The 18,182-nt window shown below is 35.3% G+C and overlaps 2 protein-coding genes across 2 annotated transcripts; both read right to left on the bottom strand.

The window, feature by feature from the left end:
* Nucleotides 1-1,069: 1,069 nt before the first annotated feature.
* On the bottom strand, nucleotides 1,070-3,029 carry LOC134842097 (probable DNA-directed RNA polymerases I and III subunit RPAC2). Its single transcript, XM_063858278.1, has 2 exons — nucleotides 2,770-3,029; nucleotides 1,070-1,312 (listed from the first exon to the last, which is right to left on the bottom strand). Exons 1-2 carry the CDS (start codon nucleotides 2,952-2,954, stop codon nucleotides 1,135-1,137), a joined length of 363 nt encoding a protein of 120 aa, XP_063714348.1. The 5' UTR covers nucleotides 2,955-3,029; the 3' UTR covers nucleotides 1,070-1,134.
* A 1,508-nt stretch (nucleotides 3,030-4,537) lies between these two features.
* Nucleotides 4,538-16,704, bottom strand: LOC134842322 (vacuolar protein sorting-associated protein 33A-like). The gene is made up of 8 exons (XM_063858599.1): nucleotides 16,245-16,704; nucleotides 15,454-15,762; nucleotides 11,829-11,983; nucleotides 11,455-11,598; nucleotides 10,962-11,171; nucleotides 10,384-10,713; nucleotides 9,973-10,139; nucleotides 4,538-4,971 (listed from the first exon to the last, which is right to left on the bottom strand). The coding sequence occupies exons 1-8, from the start codon at nucleotides 16,696-16,698 to the stop codon at nucleotides 4,809-4,811; spliced, it is 1,932 nt and encodes a 643-aa protein (XP_063714669.1). The 5' UTR covers nucleotides 16,699-16,704; the 3' UTR covers nucleotides 4,538-4,808.
* Nucleotides 16,705-18,182: the final 1,478 nt, after the last annotated feature.

Here is an 18,182-nt window from a genome sequence, read left to right as displayed (position 1 = left end):
GAGCCGAAAAAAAACGCTATTTTGATTAGAAAAAAAAATCTGTCAAGTCCCCCTTGAAAGAACAGCATTTGCAAATGCAATAAAAGTTGCTTACAGTAAGCAAAAATCAGTTATGTGACAACTTTCAATCGGAACAGACACCGATTGAACCGAAAAAAAAAAGATTTTATTAAAATATTTCTAATATATTTCAAGTCCCCCCTTAAAATAAAATAAACAACACTTTCACTTGCAGCTAAAATGAAAATTGCCTAGAGCACAAGCAAAACCCGATGTGTCAATTTAGCCAAAACTTGAGCGAACTAAGGGAAAACCAGCTCATTTTTCTCGGATTTTTTTTTCAATTTCCTTGATACTGAAAAAAATAAGGTCCGGCCACGACTGGAACCCCGGACCTTAGGGTACAACGGCAACTGATTTACCTCCAGGTCAAGGGGAAGCAACCTGAAACACTAACAGAAGAGTTTATAATTGAAAAGAAGTCAGCTTCATAGAAAAGAAGTATCCTCCTCAGCAAGTGATTCAGCTGATTTTGTTCAACTAGTTAACCCAAAAAAAGTCTATATTCCAGTTTGATAACGCTTGCTTATCGCAAGCGTAAACAGTTAACTGAGCATCAACTACAAAATCTTAAAGATACCACCGATGTAATAGACTTTTTATTCGCAATGTTCAAGTCCGATATTATCTCGCAACCTGTCTTAAGTTTATCAGGTGTATGCCTCGATAAGCTGTACAGCGCTTTGCATGATCCTTGGTGAGTTCTTCTGGTTAAGCAGTCTCATAAACTTATTGTATATGTATAACTCTCCCCTAAATAAATTGTTACCATAACAATGCTACCAAAAGTTGCGTTCATTTCTTTTCTACGTAAAACTACAATCATTTCTAGGCTACACCCGAGAAGACCCGGCTACTTTTATCACCTGCATGTATTCACTATACGCAGTTCAACGTTTTCCTGTAATGTTTTCCTGCAATTTTTTCAGCTAAATCAGCGAAATTGTTCTCAAATCTGATATATTTTTTTGACAAAATCAGTCTGGCTGTTTAGGGCCTAGATATTAATTGATCAATCAAATTTCCAAAACAATTTATAACTTAACAACAAATGATTAGTTTCATTTCTTTTGCTCATTTATTGTTCAGTTCAGAATGGCGTTTGTAAGCATCTGAAAAAGTGCCCTTCATAGTCTGGAAGATGAGTCTGGAATCCTTCAGTGCTCTCACAAGTAGATCATGTGCCTTGTGCCCCTTTTTAGCTTGTATCCTCAGGATTATTCTGTACTGCGTGGGGTGAGGTACGGTGTATCTGAAACACAAGAGCGGACAGTTATCTGAAACAAGTCTACAGACAGCAAGGAAATTAAAGCTCTCTGATCTTCAAGAATATTTATGATTGACTGTTGAAACAAAACTAATTCAAACTAAGAACTGGATCAATTTTTTTTTATTCCACGGGGATATCCAATAATTAGACTCAAATTTTCAAAGCCCATATTTTATTCACTTATTCGTATCATTTCCCGTATAACAGAGCGTAAATTGCATTAAAATTAGCTAAATTATATAGCGCCAACTTAACAAGCCATCAAAAGGCAAACTGAAAAATATTAAAAAGGATTGCCAGCAACTTTTATAGCTCTTTCCGAATAAACCACAAGCTAAAACATAGCCAAGTTACAGTTGCAAAAGAGTAATGAACGCAAGAAAACAGACAAAAAATGACTTTGAAAAAAATCAATTTTTTTAAGCTAACTTTGAGTATAACCTAGATTCGTAACTATCCGTATTAAACAAGAAACTTGAATTAAAAAATTAATCTAGGTAATTAACAGCATACAAATGCAATCCCCGCAAAAAATGTATTAAACAATTTTATTTGCGCGTTTGTATGAAATACATACTTTATACAGAATTTTTCTACGGTAGGTCAGTCATTTAAGGAGGGATTGTACGGTTGATGCACAAGATCAATAGGTAAAGTTTTTTCCGCTGAGAAATCTTTAACATTAAGTTCCACTTTCGAAACTAAGTCGTTCGTTTTTCGCACCATTTCCGTTCGTATTTAAAAAGTATTAACTACGTAACTTTTTGCAGATAAATTTCAATTGAACTCACAAATGGTATATATTCCTCAACAAGTGCATTCATAAATGCGTTAATATGTATGAATGCACATCTGTAGTAATTAGATCATTTCAAGACTTTCCTGAAAAAAATTTGAAAAAAAAATCACCAAGATTTCTATAACAGTCTTCACTACGTTCATAACTCTCAATAAGTATCTCATATAAAAGACACAGTTTAAATACTCCACTAATAACTTTCGACTTTACTGTTAACATAACGTAGGCTGAGCTTTTTTGAATAATTTCTTTGCAAAGATTTGAATCACCTGATTTGGAAAGTCTGAACAAAAACTTATTGAGTTTAAAAGAGACTGTCCCGGTAAATTTATTTATTTCACAGCAACTTTTCTGTGGGAGCGTAGATCAAAAAACTGACCAAATTCATGATAAGTGTTGCAAAATAGCTGATTCCAACATTTGAAATGCCCATGAACTTCTTTTTACAAAATCAATATTAGAGAAATTAACTCAAATGCAGACACTCGATAAATGTGTGCCTTGACATTGAGGCCCTCTGGTTTAAATTTTATAAATATTTGTCAAAAAACATTTGAGCAACTCCAACAAAAACTTAAAAACGAAGCTGAATATACTTGCTAAATTCTATATGTACGCGGTGGATCTCAACTTCGCTCACCCTACGAAATCAGTCTCGGGATATTTTGCCAGTACAAATCTCAGCACATTGCCCAGAGTGTGGTCCTCTTCGTTGATTGTGAAGGTCACGTTCTGTTCACTCGCCACTCCGTTCTCATCCACACAAGGTGTCTCCTGGATTTTGGGCAAAGTCTCTTGCTGAAGAAGTTCTGCTCCACCTGACATCCTAGTGCAGTCCCGGCACGATCAAATCATTTGTACATAAATTCTGTAAAAATTCGATTTCACTCACTAATCAAGGTTCTTGCTTCTACTCAAAAGTTAGTCTGAACAATGTGAACCGACTTGAGAAAATAATGATCTTGGAAATTAGACAGAAGCTTTGAAACACTTAACAACACTAACATAGATCGCAAGCGAGCAAATAGAAAATCAAACGCAAAATGAGTAGAAAATTACTTCAAGTTGAAAAATGTCGAAAAACCAATAAGGGAAAATCTGGCCGAGTAACAATTACCAGCTTTCAAAAATTTTTGAACGAGCAGCAGATCGGCTGACACTACTTGGGTAGATGTCCGTTGTGTCATAAACAAAAGTGTCATAAAATTTTTGAGCTTGGAACGACGCAATATAATGTTAGTAAGCCGATTACAACAGAAATCGAAACCATTTAAGATGGAGAAAAAGCAAAAATTAAAATAAGGATGGCCGGTTACTGTGCAAGGAGCACCGAATGTTCTGACCATTTTCCTAAAAGGAAACAAGAAATTTTTTTCAAACTAGTGCCGTTTTTTTGCGTGATGTGATAAAAAGATCTGATTAAAAAACCATGCCAACCGACAGTTGGAAAAGAGAAATGAACGCAAGGAAACTGAAAAAAAACTGACTTGTTTTTTTTCTTCAAAAACCTTCATTTTTTGAATTTCGAAGAAAAAAATAGACGGCCTTAAAGCTCTTTGAATTTGTAGAACAATTTATGTTGGACACTTATTTGTTAAAATTAACGCAATTTGAGAAAACTGGATTGATAGGTAATACTTCTATTTCGCTGCGAAATCTGAAAATTAAATTCCATTTTCGAAATCAGGAGTCGAACACGTTTTTTGTGAACTTTAGATGTTTCTTGTTCGACAGTGGAGATTTCCTTAAACAAAGGAAATTAACTGAATTTTAAAAAATTGAAAGTCAAACCAAAATTGAGCGCGAGCAAATTACAAGACTTTTCCCTGAAAAAAAATAAAAAAATAACGAAGACCTATATAAGAGTACTCACTACGTTCATTACTTAAAAAGGAAATGATACAAAATCAGAGCACTTAAAATTTATAAATACAGAACGCCTTTCAATTACAATAGAGCATTGTTTACGTCAGAAGATAAGTCCATGCTTGGAATTATATGCCGACACAAATAAAACAGACAAACAGTTTACCCAGAGAATAACGTTTTCCATACATCTCGAGAAAAAAACGTCCAGCCGGTACTCGGACACAACGCCCTAGGATACGAATGCGCGCGCTTTACCTCTGGAACAGGTTGGAAGGGGCCTAAAATATTGAGGTGCCATAATGGAGCAAGGTGTGTTTCTTTATACAGATTTGGTTAACGAATTTGAAGTGAAATTAACAAAAATCATATATCAAACCGTGGAAAAAAATTGAGCGTGAACATTTCTCTAAAAAAAATGCCACATTAATATGTCAAACGTCATTTCCTTCATTAACAAAATATCACTGACAGAAATTCAAGTACTTAATTTTCAAAAAAAGACCCTTGAGACAAAACTGGAATTAAGCTTTGCTTTCAAAATGAACGATTTCATAGCAACATTTTTCAAAAAGAATTTTTTTTCTAAATATCGACATTAAAGCGTAACAAATATATAATTCAATCTAGACTACAATTTTTGACAGAAACATATGATTAACGTCCCAACATCATGTTGGACAAAACTTAAATGGTGACAGATAAATACATAAGTTAATCACATTGCAATACCACAGAATTTGTGAAATAATGTTGCTTCCATGGGTATTCTATAGACACTTATAAAAGTTATAACCACTAGTGAACATAATATCACCGTTTCCTCTGACTCTTCTGGCTGTAGCTAGTGAGTTCGGTGGTGTCGAATGCGTGTGAATAGTCGTCCATTAGGGCTTCGATGAAGGAGTTGCCATTCACTACAGCTGTTGTGCCTACCACAAACTCAGCTCCATTCTCATCATTGGCCGACAGACACCTGAAAATATAAACATTTCAACAACAAAATAGAGCTAGCAATATCGAAATACAACAACAAAATCGGATTACTCAAAAGCCGTCCTTGGAAAACTAAAGAAAAAAGAAAGAAAATAATGAAATAATCCCTAAAGAAAAGACGCCTTTGAAAGATGAAAAATACCTACCGGAATCCTGTCTCAGTCTACCGCGCACGTCGAAGGGCACTTATAACTATTGCTCTTTCGCATTCATTACTAATAAATACCAGTAGTTTTGAATGTGCTTTAATAAGTGCAGAAAACACAAGCTACTGAATCGCCAGAGAATTTGAGCTGTATACAGAAGATACGGACATTCAGTGATGTCCATTTAAAAAAAATTTAATTTAAAATCAAATTGTTCAAAAAAATTATGAAAAATTATTGCATCAATTTAAATTTTTCTTAGACAATTTGTCTTAAAACTGTTTCTCGGGGAAAATGTTGGGTACTTTTTGCAATTTTAAAAAAGAAACCGGAAGCATTTTTATCGGGTATATCTACCTGCAACAAAAAACTATAACTTTGATCGTGAAAACTTAGTTTGCTTTTTCCGCGGAACTGCGAAAATTGAAAATAATTGACATAAGTAGACTATTTATTTTGGCGTTTGATCGAATCCCGCCCGAGCAACTTTTTCAACTTGAATCGCTCGATTTAAATTCAAATTGATTGGGCACATAGTTTCACATTTAAACACAGAGGCGAAGCATTGCATAGCTACACATGCGATGCAAAATAAATTGCGCTAGAAAAAGCGAATGAAAAAAAAAGACAGTCAAAAAAAATTTCTGAAAAAATCTGTTCGAAATAATTTGAGAAAATAACATGACAAAAATTCAAAAAATACAGCTACCATAACTTCATATTTGTATCTGATGAGGTTCATAAACAGCCCTTAAAAATGTAAATCATTTACCGAGCAACAACAAAGGCGACACACTTAGGGTAGAAACCTGTTGAGACGAAAACAAAACTGTTGTCATGAAAAGTTTCATAAAATTTAAAAGTGTTTAAGACCCATCCAAACTAAAACACAATCCTAAAAAAATATTTTTTTGACCTCAAAATTACGCAAAATAAGTTGATTAAGTTGTTCAGATTATAACATAAACTAAAACCGTTTGAATATTTAAAAAATAACGGAAATGAAAAAACTCAAAGTCAGACTTGCTTTAACCCATGCTTTAAAAAGTAAATCAATAAAAAATCTTGCCAGATTTTAGAGAATGGCGCTTAAAAAAACGGAAAATGAACCGACAGAAACTAGGACGAAAACCACGCACCCGAAATAAATTGAGAAAGTTTTTGGAAAGATAACTACAATCTGAAACGGGCTAAGAAACTAATTACTACTGAAGTGGCAGAAGTGAAGATCCTACTTAAGCAGTGAAGATTCTCTAGAGGCGGAGATCCTCTAGAAGTTATCATGTGGACAATTGTTTACGGAAAATTTTAATTAATTTAAATTTTGGTTTAAAATGGACATCGCTGCGGATATTGAACACACAAACTGAACAAGGAAAGTTGCGAGTGAGGTTGGATAAAAGCGGACTTATCTTATTGCACAAAGTCAGCTTGTGTCAATATGTTTCAATTTAAAGTAAAAAAATTATTTAAACGAGCTTGAAGATTCAGATTGCTTACACTTTCAGCAAATATGTTTACTAAGCAAAAATTAAAATTGTCAGGTGGTTTGTTGCTTTTACTTTGATTTGTTGCTTTTACTTTGTTTGTTGATTTTACTTTGATTAGAAAATCAAATGAAAACAATACTCGCAAAATTTCGATTACACTAAAACCAAATCCTGAAAAAAAACATCCCCCAAAAAACAACTGCTAAAAACACAGAGGTGAAGCGGCGCTTTAAAAACTCTAGCGAGAACACGGCAAAAAGCAGCTCTATAAAGTGTAATAAGAAAATGTAGAAATAAGTCTCGAACCAGTAAAAACTCGGCTACCTCTCGGATTCGATCAGTGACCTAGAGAATATGAGTCTCACGCACTAACCAATTAGCAACGGAAGCTTAACACAGAAGCGAATTTGCACTTTGCATACAAAAGCAAATATATGACCGATGACGCTACTGCGAAAAACTGAATGAAAAAAACTTTGAGTCTACATAATTTCTTAAGTGTTACCAAAGAGTTAATTAAAAACTTTCGACCCTGCCCAGGTTCGAACCCTTTTATTTCGTTGCTGGTCTCCTTCCCTACCTCTACGCTACATATTCATAGAGTAATGAACGCAAGTAAACATTAAAAAAACTGACTTTGTTTAAAAAAAAATCTCAATTTTCGAATTTTAAAAAAATAGATGCCCTTTAAGCTCTTTGAAATTCTAGAACGATTTAAGATTGGCTCTTTTTGATAATATTAAACCAACTTGAGAAAACTGGATCAACAGATAGTTTTTATTCCGCTGGAAATCTAAAAAGTAAATTCCATTTTTGAAACTAGAAATCGCTCACGTATATTTGCGCCATTTCCACGTTCGTATTTGGAGAATGCTATTTTCTCCACTTTCAACAGATGAATTTCAATTGAACTCAAAAGTTGCATATATGCCTAAGTGCGTCAATATTTTAGATATTGGTGCATCAATATATTATTTTAATATTCCTGAAAAAAAAACTAAAAAAATCAGCAAGACCTATATGAGAGTCTTCACTATGAGTCTTCAGCAAGACCTATATGAGAGTCTTCTATATGAGAGTCTTTACTCTTAATAGTCGGTGTTAATATCCTTAGCATTGGCTGTACTTAATCGCTGGTTATTGATCAAAATGAACACTTTCAAAATGAACACATTTTATCGCAACAATATTTGCGTCTGAGGTTGGAAAAAAAGAGATTTCATACTATAACACAGGCTATGCTTGTGTAATAAGTCACAGACACTAGCTACAAAAAAGCAGAGAACAAACTCTATGAAATTTCCAATGCTACAGATCGTGATTATAGCAAAAGTGCCACCAAATAAGTGAACACTTTTAATGAACACTTTTACTTGCGATTTAGGCCAAAAAAAAGTTCGTACTAACTTCCGCAAGTGTAATCATCTGGACATGCTATAAGAATAGACTAGAAAATCACAACGACAACCAACATTTTTAGGGTCCATTTCGAATTAAACTTAATGTACATAGCTCCAGAGCAAAACTTACCCAATTAAAATTTTTTTAACAACTGATAGACAACTGATAGTTGGAAAAATAATGAACGCAAGGAAACTGAAAAAAAACTGACTTGTTCTTTCAAGAGCGTTCAACTTTTGAATTTCGAAGAACAAATAGATGGCCTTGAAGCTCTTTGAATTTGTAGATCAATTTATGATGGACATTTTTTTGGATAAAATTAACCCAATTTGAGAAAAATTGATCAATAGGTTAAACTTTTATTTCGCTGGGAAATCTGATAATTAATTTCCATTTTCGAAATCAGGAGTCGATCACGTTTTAGGTGACCCTTACACTTTTGCTGTCCGATAGTGAAGTCTGCTTTCCTTTTAACAATGAAAATGCACTGAACTTAAAAAGAAATCACAAGTCAAACCGCGAAAATCAAAATTGAGCGTGAACAAATTTTATGACTTTTTCCTGAAAAAAAACAAACAAAAAAGTCAGCAAGATCTATATTAGAGTAATCACTCTTATTGAGCACGAATAAACTTTTTCCTGAAAAAAAATCACCAAGGCATATATATAAGAGTACTCACTACGTTCATTACTCTTAATCAAGTCAAACCGCGAAAAAACTTGAGCCAAAGCAAATTGAAGACTAATCCTAAAAACAAAATTAAAAAAATAATCGCGACTTCTATAGGAGTCTGAACTACGTTCATCGACTCTTAAAAAATTCTGACTTGTTTTTTTTTGAAAAACTTGAATTTTCGAACTATAAAAAACATACGCCCTGAAGCTTCTTCAAATTTCAAGAGACAATGATGATTAATAAAACTAACCCAGTTTGAAAAATTTGGATCGACTGATTTTTTTTATTCTGCTGGGAGATTAGAATCCAATTTCAAAATTAGAAATCGTTCATTTTTTCGTGACCTTTATATTTTTGCTTTTCGATAGTTAAGTTTGCTTTCCTTTTCACAATAGAAATTAATTAACTTAATCGAAAGTAGGTCAAAAGTCAAACCGCAACAAAAATTAAATCCTGAAAAAAAAATTCACTACGCTACTCAGGCGCGGATCTAGGATTTTCCTTGAGGGAAGGGAGGGGGGTTTTAATTTTCAAAAAAATTTTGACGCCTTTTTTGTTTAGGTCGACTAAATTGATTTTCGGAGCTCTCCTAAATCACTATAAAGACCCAATTTTAACGCCGCAGGTAAAATTTTGAAAAAGGCCAAAAAAGGCGTTTTAAGGCACTTTTTGGATCATTCTGACCAAAAAATTGCATTTTTCGGCGCGCGCTATCCCCCCTTCAAAAATTAGTATATATTGGCGCCAAAGGTGCCTTTAGAAAAATTTTAGGTTCCATCATCAAAAATGGATTTTTCAAAAAAAAGTACAAAGGGGCTACATCTTCTACTGACGCTACTTGACATTTAAATGTAGGGTTGGAAAAGCTTTAACGAACCCGTTGACCAATTTTTTCCGCGACATCATTTTCAGAGAACAAACTGCATTGCCTTAAACGGTTTTTGACAATTTTCTGATCACAGTTCATTTCAAGATGGTGTGATTGAAAAAACACCTTGCCCACCGCAATCCAACCCGACCTTCTTAAAGCGAGTCACTACTAGTCTTAAGCAACTTACTAGGCTACTTGACGAAGCTCATGTTCATACATGAAGAATAGACAAAATCTCCTTTCATTCCGCTTATCTAGCTTATGCTGCTTAAATCGTGAAATAGATACTGGTCAATGGCAGTACAATCATATTTTGGACTTCTGTAAAAAAAGTGGTTCGCTGGGAAGTGTCATTACAAAAAGCTCCGATAGTGCCGTAAATAATTCATCGGTTCACCTGAACGCGGATACTTCTGCAAATGTGACTCCCCCAATGAAGAACACCAGAGTCAACTGGGGGTTGTCTGCATTCATGAAAGTGGAGGCAACAGTTGGATCCTCAAGCTTCTTGCGAAGAGCAGTTGGCACTTCCTGTCTCTCGTCGATCTTCGGACCCGGCAGCACCTATGGTAAAACTTTCCTTTTCACCCAGACAGACGGAGCAGTTCTTTTTATTTTACATTCAATTCACAAGCCACAATTAATTATCGAGTTATTTGACTATTCCTGTGCCCATCTTTTTTCTCGTTGAATAGAAAATTTTCAGGCTAGGAAGTTCATCCAGATTCATGATGTTACATGTCCGAGGAGTTTGTTACATAAAAAACCACTATAGAATAATTTTGCTCGGTTAGGGGAAGAACCACACCTTCAGAATCTCTTCGATGCTCCTCCATCCGGGAGTGCGGATAAACTGGCCCAGTCGAACTGATAAAGGCGCGTATCCATCAAACACACTGAAGATGATGTCATTCGGACTCCTGAAGTCAAACTCCATGTCTATCAACTTCAGGGTTTTCTTAATAGAGGGCATCGTGCGAGCAGTTGGGCTGCCTATTAAGCCCGCTTTCTCCAGATTGAGAAGTGTGGTTAGATATTGATATCCGTATGTTTGAATAATTTCACGCTTGTAAAAGTCCAGTACTTTCTGCTTCAGTCCATTGTTGAGTACGCTTTGCAAACATATTAATCGCAGAACCTATAACAGAAATCCGTTTTCCTAAACACATCGATGCGATCCTACATTACCGCAATATATGACACATTTCAAATTACCTTGAATCGTATATTTACAATGCATATATCCACCGTATTTGATAACGGATCTATTGCGTAAATAAAGTTATGCCGATCAATTAGCAATAGCCAATAGATTGTCAATTAGTGATCTGATTGGCGAGTAAGATTGATCAAAAAAAGATGGCACGGAAAATTGATATGATATACCTTAGTGATTGGTTCCTGTTTAGCAATCGAGGTTTCCACAAAAGGGTTGCTCTTGTCCAAATCTACTGGTCCAGAAGATCCGATGATGCTACTGTCCATGAAGAGAAGGTTCTGTTCCTGTCTGATCTGCTCCTTGAAGTCCATAGTTTGTGACTTATCTTTCAGCAGAGTTGCAATGGCTGTATGCTTACTCACATTCTCCTTCTCAGCCTAGACAAAAAATCAGTGAAAGAATACTGACGCCAAATTAATATTTATCAACGTAAGAGAACTTGTATCTGCCGGCGTAACGCTGATTGCTACGTTGCTTTGGGAGGTTCAGTTCCCTCTAATTGCTAGCTAATTGAGGTTCACCGTTGACAGAATAATTGACTTCAAGTTCGGTACCTCAGGCGATTTAGAGTTGACTGTGTCCTTAAGGGTTGACGTCTTACAGGGCTACTAACATATTATCTTCATTTCATCATAACTTTGATAAATAAGTTGAACCTACAATTAGGTGGGGCAAGTTGCTCGTGAATAGCTTCAGTTCGGCCATGGAGGTATCTTTCTGCTTGTGCTTCTGATATGTCTCTTTGATTGTGTCCAACTTCTTCACCAAGTGAGGCCCAACAAGTCGATAATCCTTGTCGCGAGTCTACATAATTCAAATTTTCAATGAATTCCTCAATATTTCATATTCTACAGACCCTATTCGATCCATATCGCTATCAAGTTCCTACGTCTAAACTGTTCAATATCATTTTCAATATCCTCAAATTCCGTAGGTACCTTGTTAATTGTCCTTATATCTTCCGCATACCCAAGTATGCTATTGAACTACAGTCCATTTTTAAGTACCTTTCAAGTACCTTGATGTCTACTCACTTCGATATACATGGGATCAGCAGAAGAGAGAAAAATTTTCTTCATCTCTATTGTTTCAGATAACGGCTGCTGCGTTTGTCTGTCTTCGCTTTTAAAAATAGTTGCAGGGAATTTGGCAGCCGTGCTTCTGATTCTAACAGTTTCATCCAGTAAACCTGCGAAGAACATTTCAATTACATAAAATATCCCGCGTATGTACAAAACAGTCCAGTACAAAAAAAACATCAAAGTGCAAAAAACAGTTCCATATAGGTCAAACCGAAAAACAGACCCATTGATCGAAGTGATCATTGTTCCGAAAGTTGATAAGAAAAACTATCTCGCATTAATAATAGTTTGATTCAAATTGATCCGAATGATGATACCTAACTATAGCAGAGAATTTAGAACTATCTAGATAACAGCACCGTCCACTCAAAAAAGCAAAAAACGCGAACAACTAAATTGACAATTTAAAAAACCATTTACTTAATCCAGTCAAAAATGGTCAGGTCGCTCAAGTTGTGTCAATTGCGAACACTTCCCAACACTGAAATAGAACACAATTCACTTACCATGGATTAATATAGTCTTACCACTAAAAATTTAAGCAACTAATTCTTGAAAGATTTGCTGATACTAAACATCAAAATCTGTCGAATAGCTCCCTTTCGTGACGCTGCGCGCAAAGCAATTGCAAGAGAAGTACGCGGACCAAAGAGGACACCGTTTAAGTGGTAAAACATCACTACCACTTCCACAATCAGGCTGATATGAAAAACGAAGCGCAAAAAAGGCCGAGCAAACTTTTCAGATCTATCACCACGACAGACTATTTTTGCAGCCCAGCATGATGTGAACCAAGAAACAGCTGGTCATCTACCAAATTAAACGGCTGTTCAGTAAGCTGTGAACAGAAATCATTGCGGCACATACTTCGCTAACTGTTTTTAACTTATATCTGGCCATACAGCAAGCAAACGATTGTCTTCAAGATGTAAAACGCCTTCGAGCTCGCAACGTCACCAGGGCTAGAGCTACCTACATTATCAGATGCTTGTTTTTGGGATGGCATGTTTTTGGCAACTCCCGATGTATTCAACCAAATTTATACTACAAAAATTTAAGTTAACGGATGCCTTATACCTTCTGTTTACGCTATTTCTGGGCAGAAAAAGAATCAACTTATTTTCGCCGTTTTGACCTAAAAACTGATTCCCCGAAGTGCATTTCTGTTGATTTTAAAGCGGCTATGCGAAACTTAAAAACAGCTACCTATCAGAATGCTTGGTTTTAATGAGTCAAAGCGTCTAGAGACAAATTCAGTTGTCAGGCGACACTAGCAGTTACAACATGCTCTTAAGTGCGTTTATTTCGACATCAACCTGAAAGTCATTTCAACCCGTACAAGAAGTCACCGCTGTGTTTCAGCTTCTCCTATGTATAGCATCTGAAGAAAACTAATTGGTACTCAACATTGCTAGACTTACTTCTCAAGGACGTCAGACACACAGGTTTGACAGAGCAATAAAATTGCAATCAACAAGTACAAAATGACTAACAAAGATGGCCGAAATTTATAAAAACAATTAGCGCAGAAAAAAAGTAGCCCGATCCAGGAAACTAAAAACGAATAACTCGACAATAACTTATACAAAATGATGAGGTCTTGATGACCTAACGATATCATTGGATTTTTAAGAGGATGCAAGTATAATGTCAACATGTACACTTATTTGTTTTATTTTTAACTTTCGGAGATTCCATGATGATGCCGAAGGGGATTCAACTTTTTAATCTTCTGAATTTCAGTCCAATGTAACAACTATGCCACGAGGCATTTCCTTTGTTGTTCCGACTTTCAAAGAAAACGGAATACTTAGGCTTGGGGTGTTTTTTGTCAATTTTCGACCGATCGAAATGTTTCAACAAAAACATGAGCCCCATTGAAGAGCTCGACTTTCCAAAATTAAGTTCAAAAAAAATTTCATCTCCGAAAAAATTTTTAAAAAAGTTTGCAACGTTTTGAGAGTATAAAATTACCAATAAGGCCATGCTCTGAACGATTTTACGCACGCTTTGTATATTTTATTCATAATCCTGGACTGTTCTAAACCCTGAATCGTTCCAAATTGAATTGAGTCTAGCTTATTGGTCATTTAAATTTAGTACGACTCAAATTTTCACACTCGATCTTTGATAATGTCCGAAATTTCGGACATTATCAAAGATCGAGTGTGAAAATTTGAGTCGTACAAAATTTAAATGACCAATAAGCTAGACTCAATTCAATTTGGAACGATTCAGGGTTTAGAACAGTCCAGGATTATGAATAAAATATACAAAGCGTGCGTAAAATCGTTCAGAGCATGGCCTTATTGGTAATTTTTATACTCTCAAAACGTTGCAAACTTTTTTAAAAAAAGCTTCCCAAAAATAGTCGAAATGGATTAAGTCGCAGTCGGAACATTCAAGGTTTTACCCTGACATACGATCAGTCTTATTGTTCGATTTGCAGTTCTTTGATTGTTAATTACGCTCATGTCAGATTTTTCAAAGCGTAAAACATTTCTGTTGGTGCCATAAGATCCCGGCCAAAAAATTCAAATGCTTTCGGACTGTTTTGTATTCAACTATTTGTTCGGATAATTATTCGGAATGTTTTGTATTGGTTATTTCTGTCTGTTTTTTATGGGACCAATTTGACCAAATCGATTTGGTTACGGTTAATGTTAAAACTAACACAGAGGCGAAGTTGTACTTTGCATACACAAGCAAAAATATGACCAATAACGCTACTGGGAAAAACTTAGTGAGTAAAATTTTGAGCCTACAAATTTTCTGAAGTGACGCACGCCAATTATGAGTCTACTTATTAACTAAGTGACCCAAGCCAATGATGACGCATTAGCAGTACAAGTCAATTTGAAAAAAAAAAAGAAATTTACCAACTAGCATGCCTCAATTTATAGAGCGGACGAATTTTATAAAATATGCGAAGAAGTTCAAAACATCCGAACAACATACGAAAAAGTTAAAATTCCCTGACCTTGCGCATGTTCGAACCCTCTTATTTTGTTGCGGGTCTCCTTGTCTACCTCTGACCTACAGATCCATGATACCTTGAAGCTAAAGTGCTTTTTGTAATATAATAGTCTGTGTTAATATCCTTAGCATTGGCTGTACTTTATAGCTGGTTGTAGATCAAATTGAACACTTTCAAAATGAACATATTTTGTCGCAACAATATTTGCGACTTAGGTTGGAAAAAAAAGATAGTTCTTACTATCACACAAGCTTTGCTTGTGTAAAAAGGAGGTCCCATTCCTTGCTCTTTTGTGGCTAAAAAGAAAATTAATAGACAAAACAAATCACAAAAATTGTCCCAAAAGAAAATTCCACACTAGCGCAGACAAACTGTAGGTCGTCAACTATTTTTTTGCATGATTTTCAGATTGCGAATAAAAATAGACTGGTCGAATCCGAACCTTCGTCGTTCCAGGTATGGACGTTACCTCTGCGCCACACGCCCAGAATAAGATGCTTAGCTTGAATTTATCAAATGATTCAGCGATTTTGTTAGATGAGTTATTAACTTGAAAAGCGTAAATGTATTATAAACAATGAAATAACTATCCTTCAATACCTTCATAAGTTAGTTGAGTTGGTAGAAGAGAGAGCAGATCTACAGATCTGTCAATTAGAAGGAGATTGTCGAAAACTGGAGTCACTTCTGATATCGCAGCATTTCCTGTCGAGGTTTCGCCCCTCATTCTAGCCATATACTGGAATACCAGTTCAGCTGCCTTTCCCTTTCCGTAAACACGCGGAATTGTTCCAAACATATTCTGAAGACAATTCAATCCTCTCGCTGCGACAAAAAGGGATGAAGTATCATCTTCTAAGCAGTATTCTCTAAAACATTCGGGAAGCTCCATCGAAAAGAAGTCATTATCTAAAATAAAGAAAAGTTTGTCAAACAAAAGGCATTGTAATTGAAAAACAGAGGCTCTAATTTTTTCCAGGGGTAGGATTCAACACTTTGCTCAGAGATTTTTATATCCAAATTTTCAAATACAAAATTTTTAGACTTTCTTTTTGACCACTATTTTACGGTTGTTCTGAATAATCATCAAAATTGTCCGGAATAATCATCTTATCGATCTTCCTAGCAACAAAACATAACTGCTGATTTTTTGTTTGAATCCAGGCTTATTTTCTACGTTCCGGTCAAAAAAAGAATTTTGTAAAACATTTAAGGCAGGTTTGCCATCATGGGCAATAAAAAAAATTGAAATTGTAAACCAAGTGACAGGAGACAAACCCGAGTTTTTGAGACCACCTGAATGCCTTTTTCATCACAACATCCTTTTGGACAGAGACTTGTCAACTAATAATGTAGCTTCGTACAAACTCAAAATTGAAAAAAAAAACTACCTAATGGGTAGAAATCGATGGCACATTCATAGATTCGATCTTTGACCGTTTCAAACACTCCCATCTCCTTCAACCTCTCTTCGCACAAAAAACATCTTCTTGGTACAAACATCAAATGGTATTTCACATGATCGCTGGAACGATCGTTCTCTTTCGTTCGTAAAATTACTTCACAGATTAATTGGATAGAATCGAGATTTGGTTTTGTTATAAACACTACATTTGGTGCAATATTTGGAACAATTGCGCCTTTCTCTGCAACGAACATTTTGATAACGTTGATTTCTTGCAGATATGGCATGTCTACAATCAAGTTTAAAGCGTCACGCAATGCATCATCGCACCAGCCGATACATATTGTTCCATTTATTTCTTCAAAGCAACTGGAAAACTCTTTTCTACCAAGTTGTCGTAGTAATTGTAAATTAACGCGCCTTCCACTGAGGTGAGCCATATTATTTAGTCTGAAATGACAAAAGAGCAAACTTTAACACAGAGGTGATGTATCGATGAAAGAAAACTAGGGTAACCCAATTAAAACTGAATATAACTGTTTGGCGAGGACAATATTTTTTTTAACAAAAAAATAAGGAGTCACAGCTTATGCAGGAAAAACTCTCGCAGTTGGTCTTTTCCATTGAGCACTTCATCTCAATTTTGACAGGGTAGTTTCGAAGAAACCAAAAAGTTTCCAAAAAAACGGTCAAAGTTTCAAAACTACGACTTTTTTGAAGGTCAAAACCTTTTTTTTTAAATTGGGCATATCCACTTATGCAAGTAGGCTTTAATGACCTGATGTTTCGATTAAACTCTAGATATCAGATTTAGCAGGATAATTATCCAAAATAACTGAAAACAGCTCAAATATCTGACTTTTCTGAGAATCCTAGCTCTTTGTTCAAGAAACTTGAAAAGTAGCCGCCTATACAGAAGAGATTCACACAAACTGTAATTTCGATTGAGCCCAAAAACTCGAATATGGGCGGTTAGTTTTTGAGAAAAGTCAGTTAGTTTTAAAAAAAACGGTAAGAAAAAATTTGCTTTTCAAGGACCATAACTTTTTGCGTATCAAAAATAAGCGTCATAAATTATGCACAGAAGCTTTCCGCAAACTTTTAGTTCGATTGAATCCAAAATCTGAGATTTGAGAGGGTTTCAAAAAAGTAATCAGCTAATCAAAAGTTTCAACAAATCAAAAATCTGACTTTTCCGATAGCCGTTACTTTTTGTGTAAATATGAGCGTAGCTGCTAATGCAGAGAGTATTCCAAAACCCGTTCTTCGGATTGAAACCAAAATAATCTGACAAGATAATTTTCAAGAGAAGTTAAAAAAACTCAAAAAAGAACATCAAAAAACCAAATATTTTTTATTCCGATTGCCATAACTTTCAAAGCGTATCAAAAACTATCAATCCCATACATTTCCATAATACCTGTTTTTGCTCCGAATACCTATTTTCTCCTTTTTGAGAAATACGCAAAGCAAGACATTTCGATTTTAAATTAGCAACCGAACAAAACTTACAAAGCGGAGACAGAACCGACAATCTTTGAGCAGACACCAGTTGTGCCGAAAAAAAAACATTGATTTTATGTAGAAAGTAGAAGGAAAAACACTTCCAACTACCATGATAAATGTTTACAGCACAAGAAAGATCCGTGAAGTGCCATCTAAGCTGACAAAATTTGAGCAGACAAACAAAAATCAGACATTTCAAATTTAACCGTATAACATTGTCAATTTTATGTATACTGAAAATACAGGGTACTAGTTGGACTCGAGCCCCAGACCTAAGGATGAAAATGCAATCGCGATATTTCCAGGCCAAGTGGTAAGGAACCTGGAAATTGCTAAGCCTCAATTGTAAAGTCAGATGAATTTCTTGTAAGGAAATTTGCTTACGCGAAAAAAAATCTAGTTGCTGATTAAAGGATAC

The sequence above is a fragment of the Symsagittifera roscoffensis genome, chromosome 3 (genome assembly GCF_963678635.1).
Source record: "Symsagittifera roscoffensis chromosome 3, txSymRosc1.1, whole genome shotgun sequence".
NCBI lineage: Eukaryota > Metazoa > Xenacoelomorpha > Acoela > Convolutidae > Symsagittifera > Symsagittifera roscoffensis.
The sequence above is the reverse complement of the archived record's forward strand: the minus strand, read 5'-3'. Positions and strand labels throughout refer to the sequence as shown.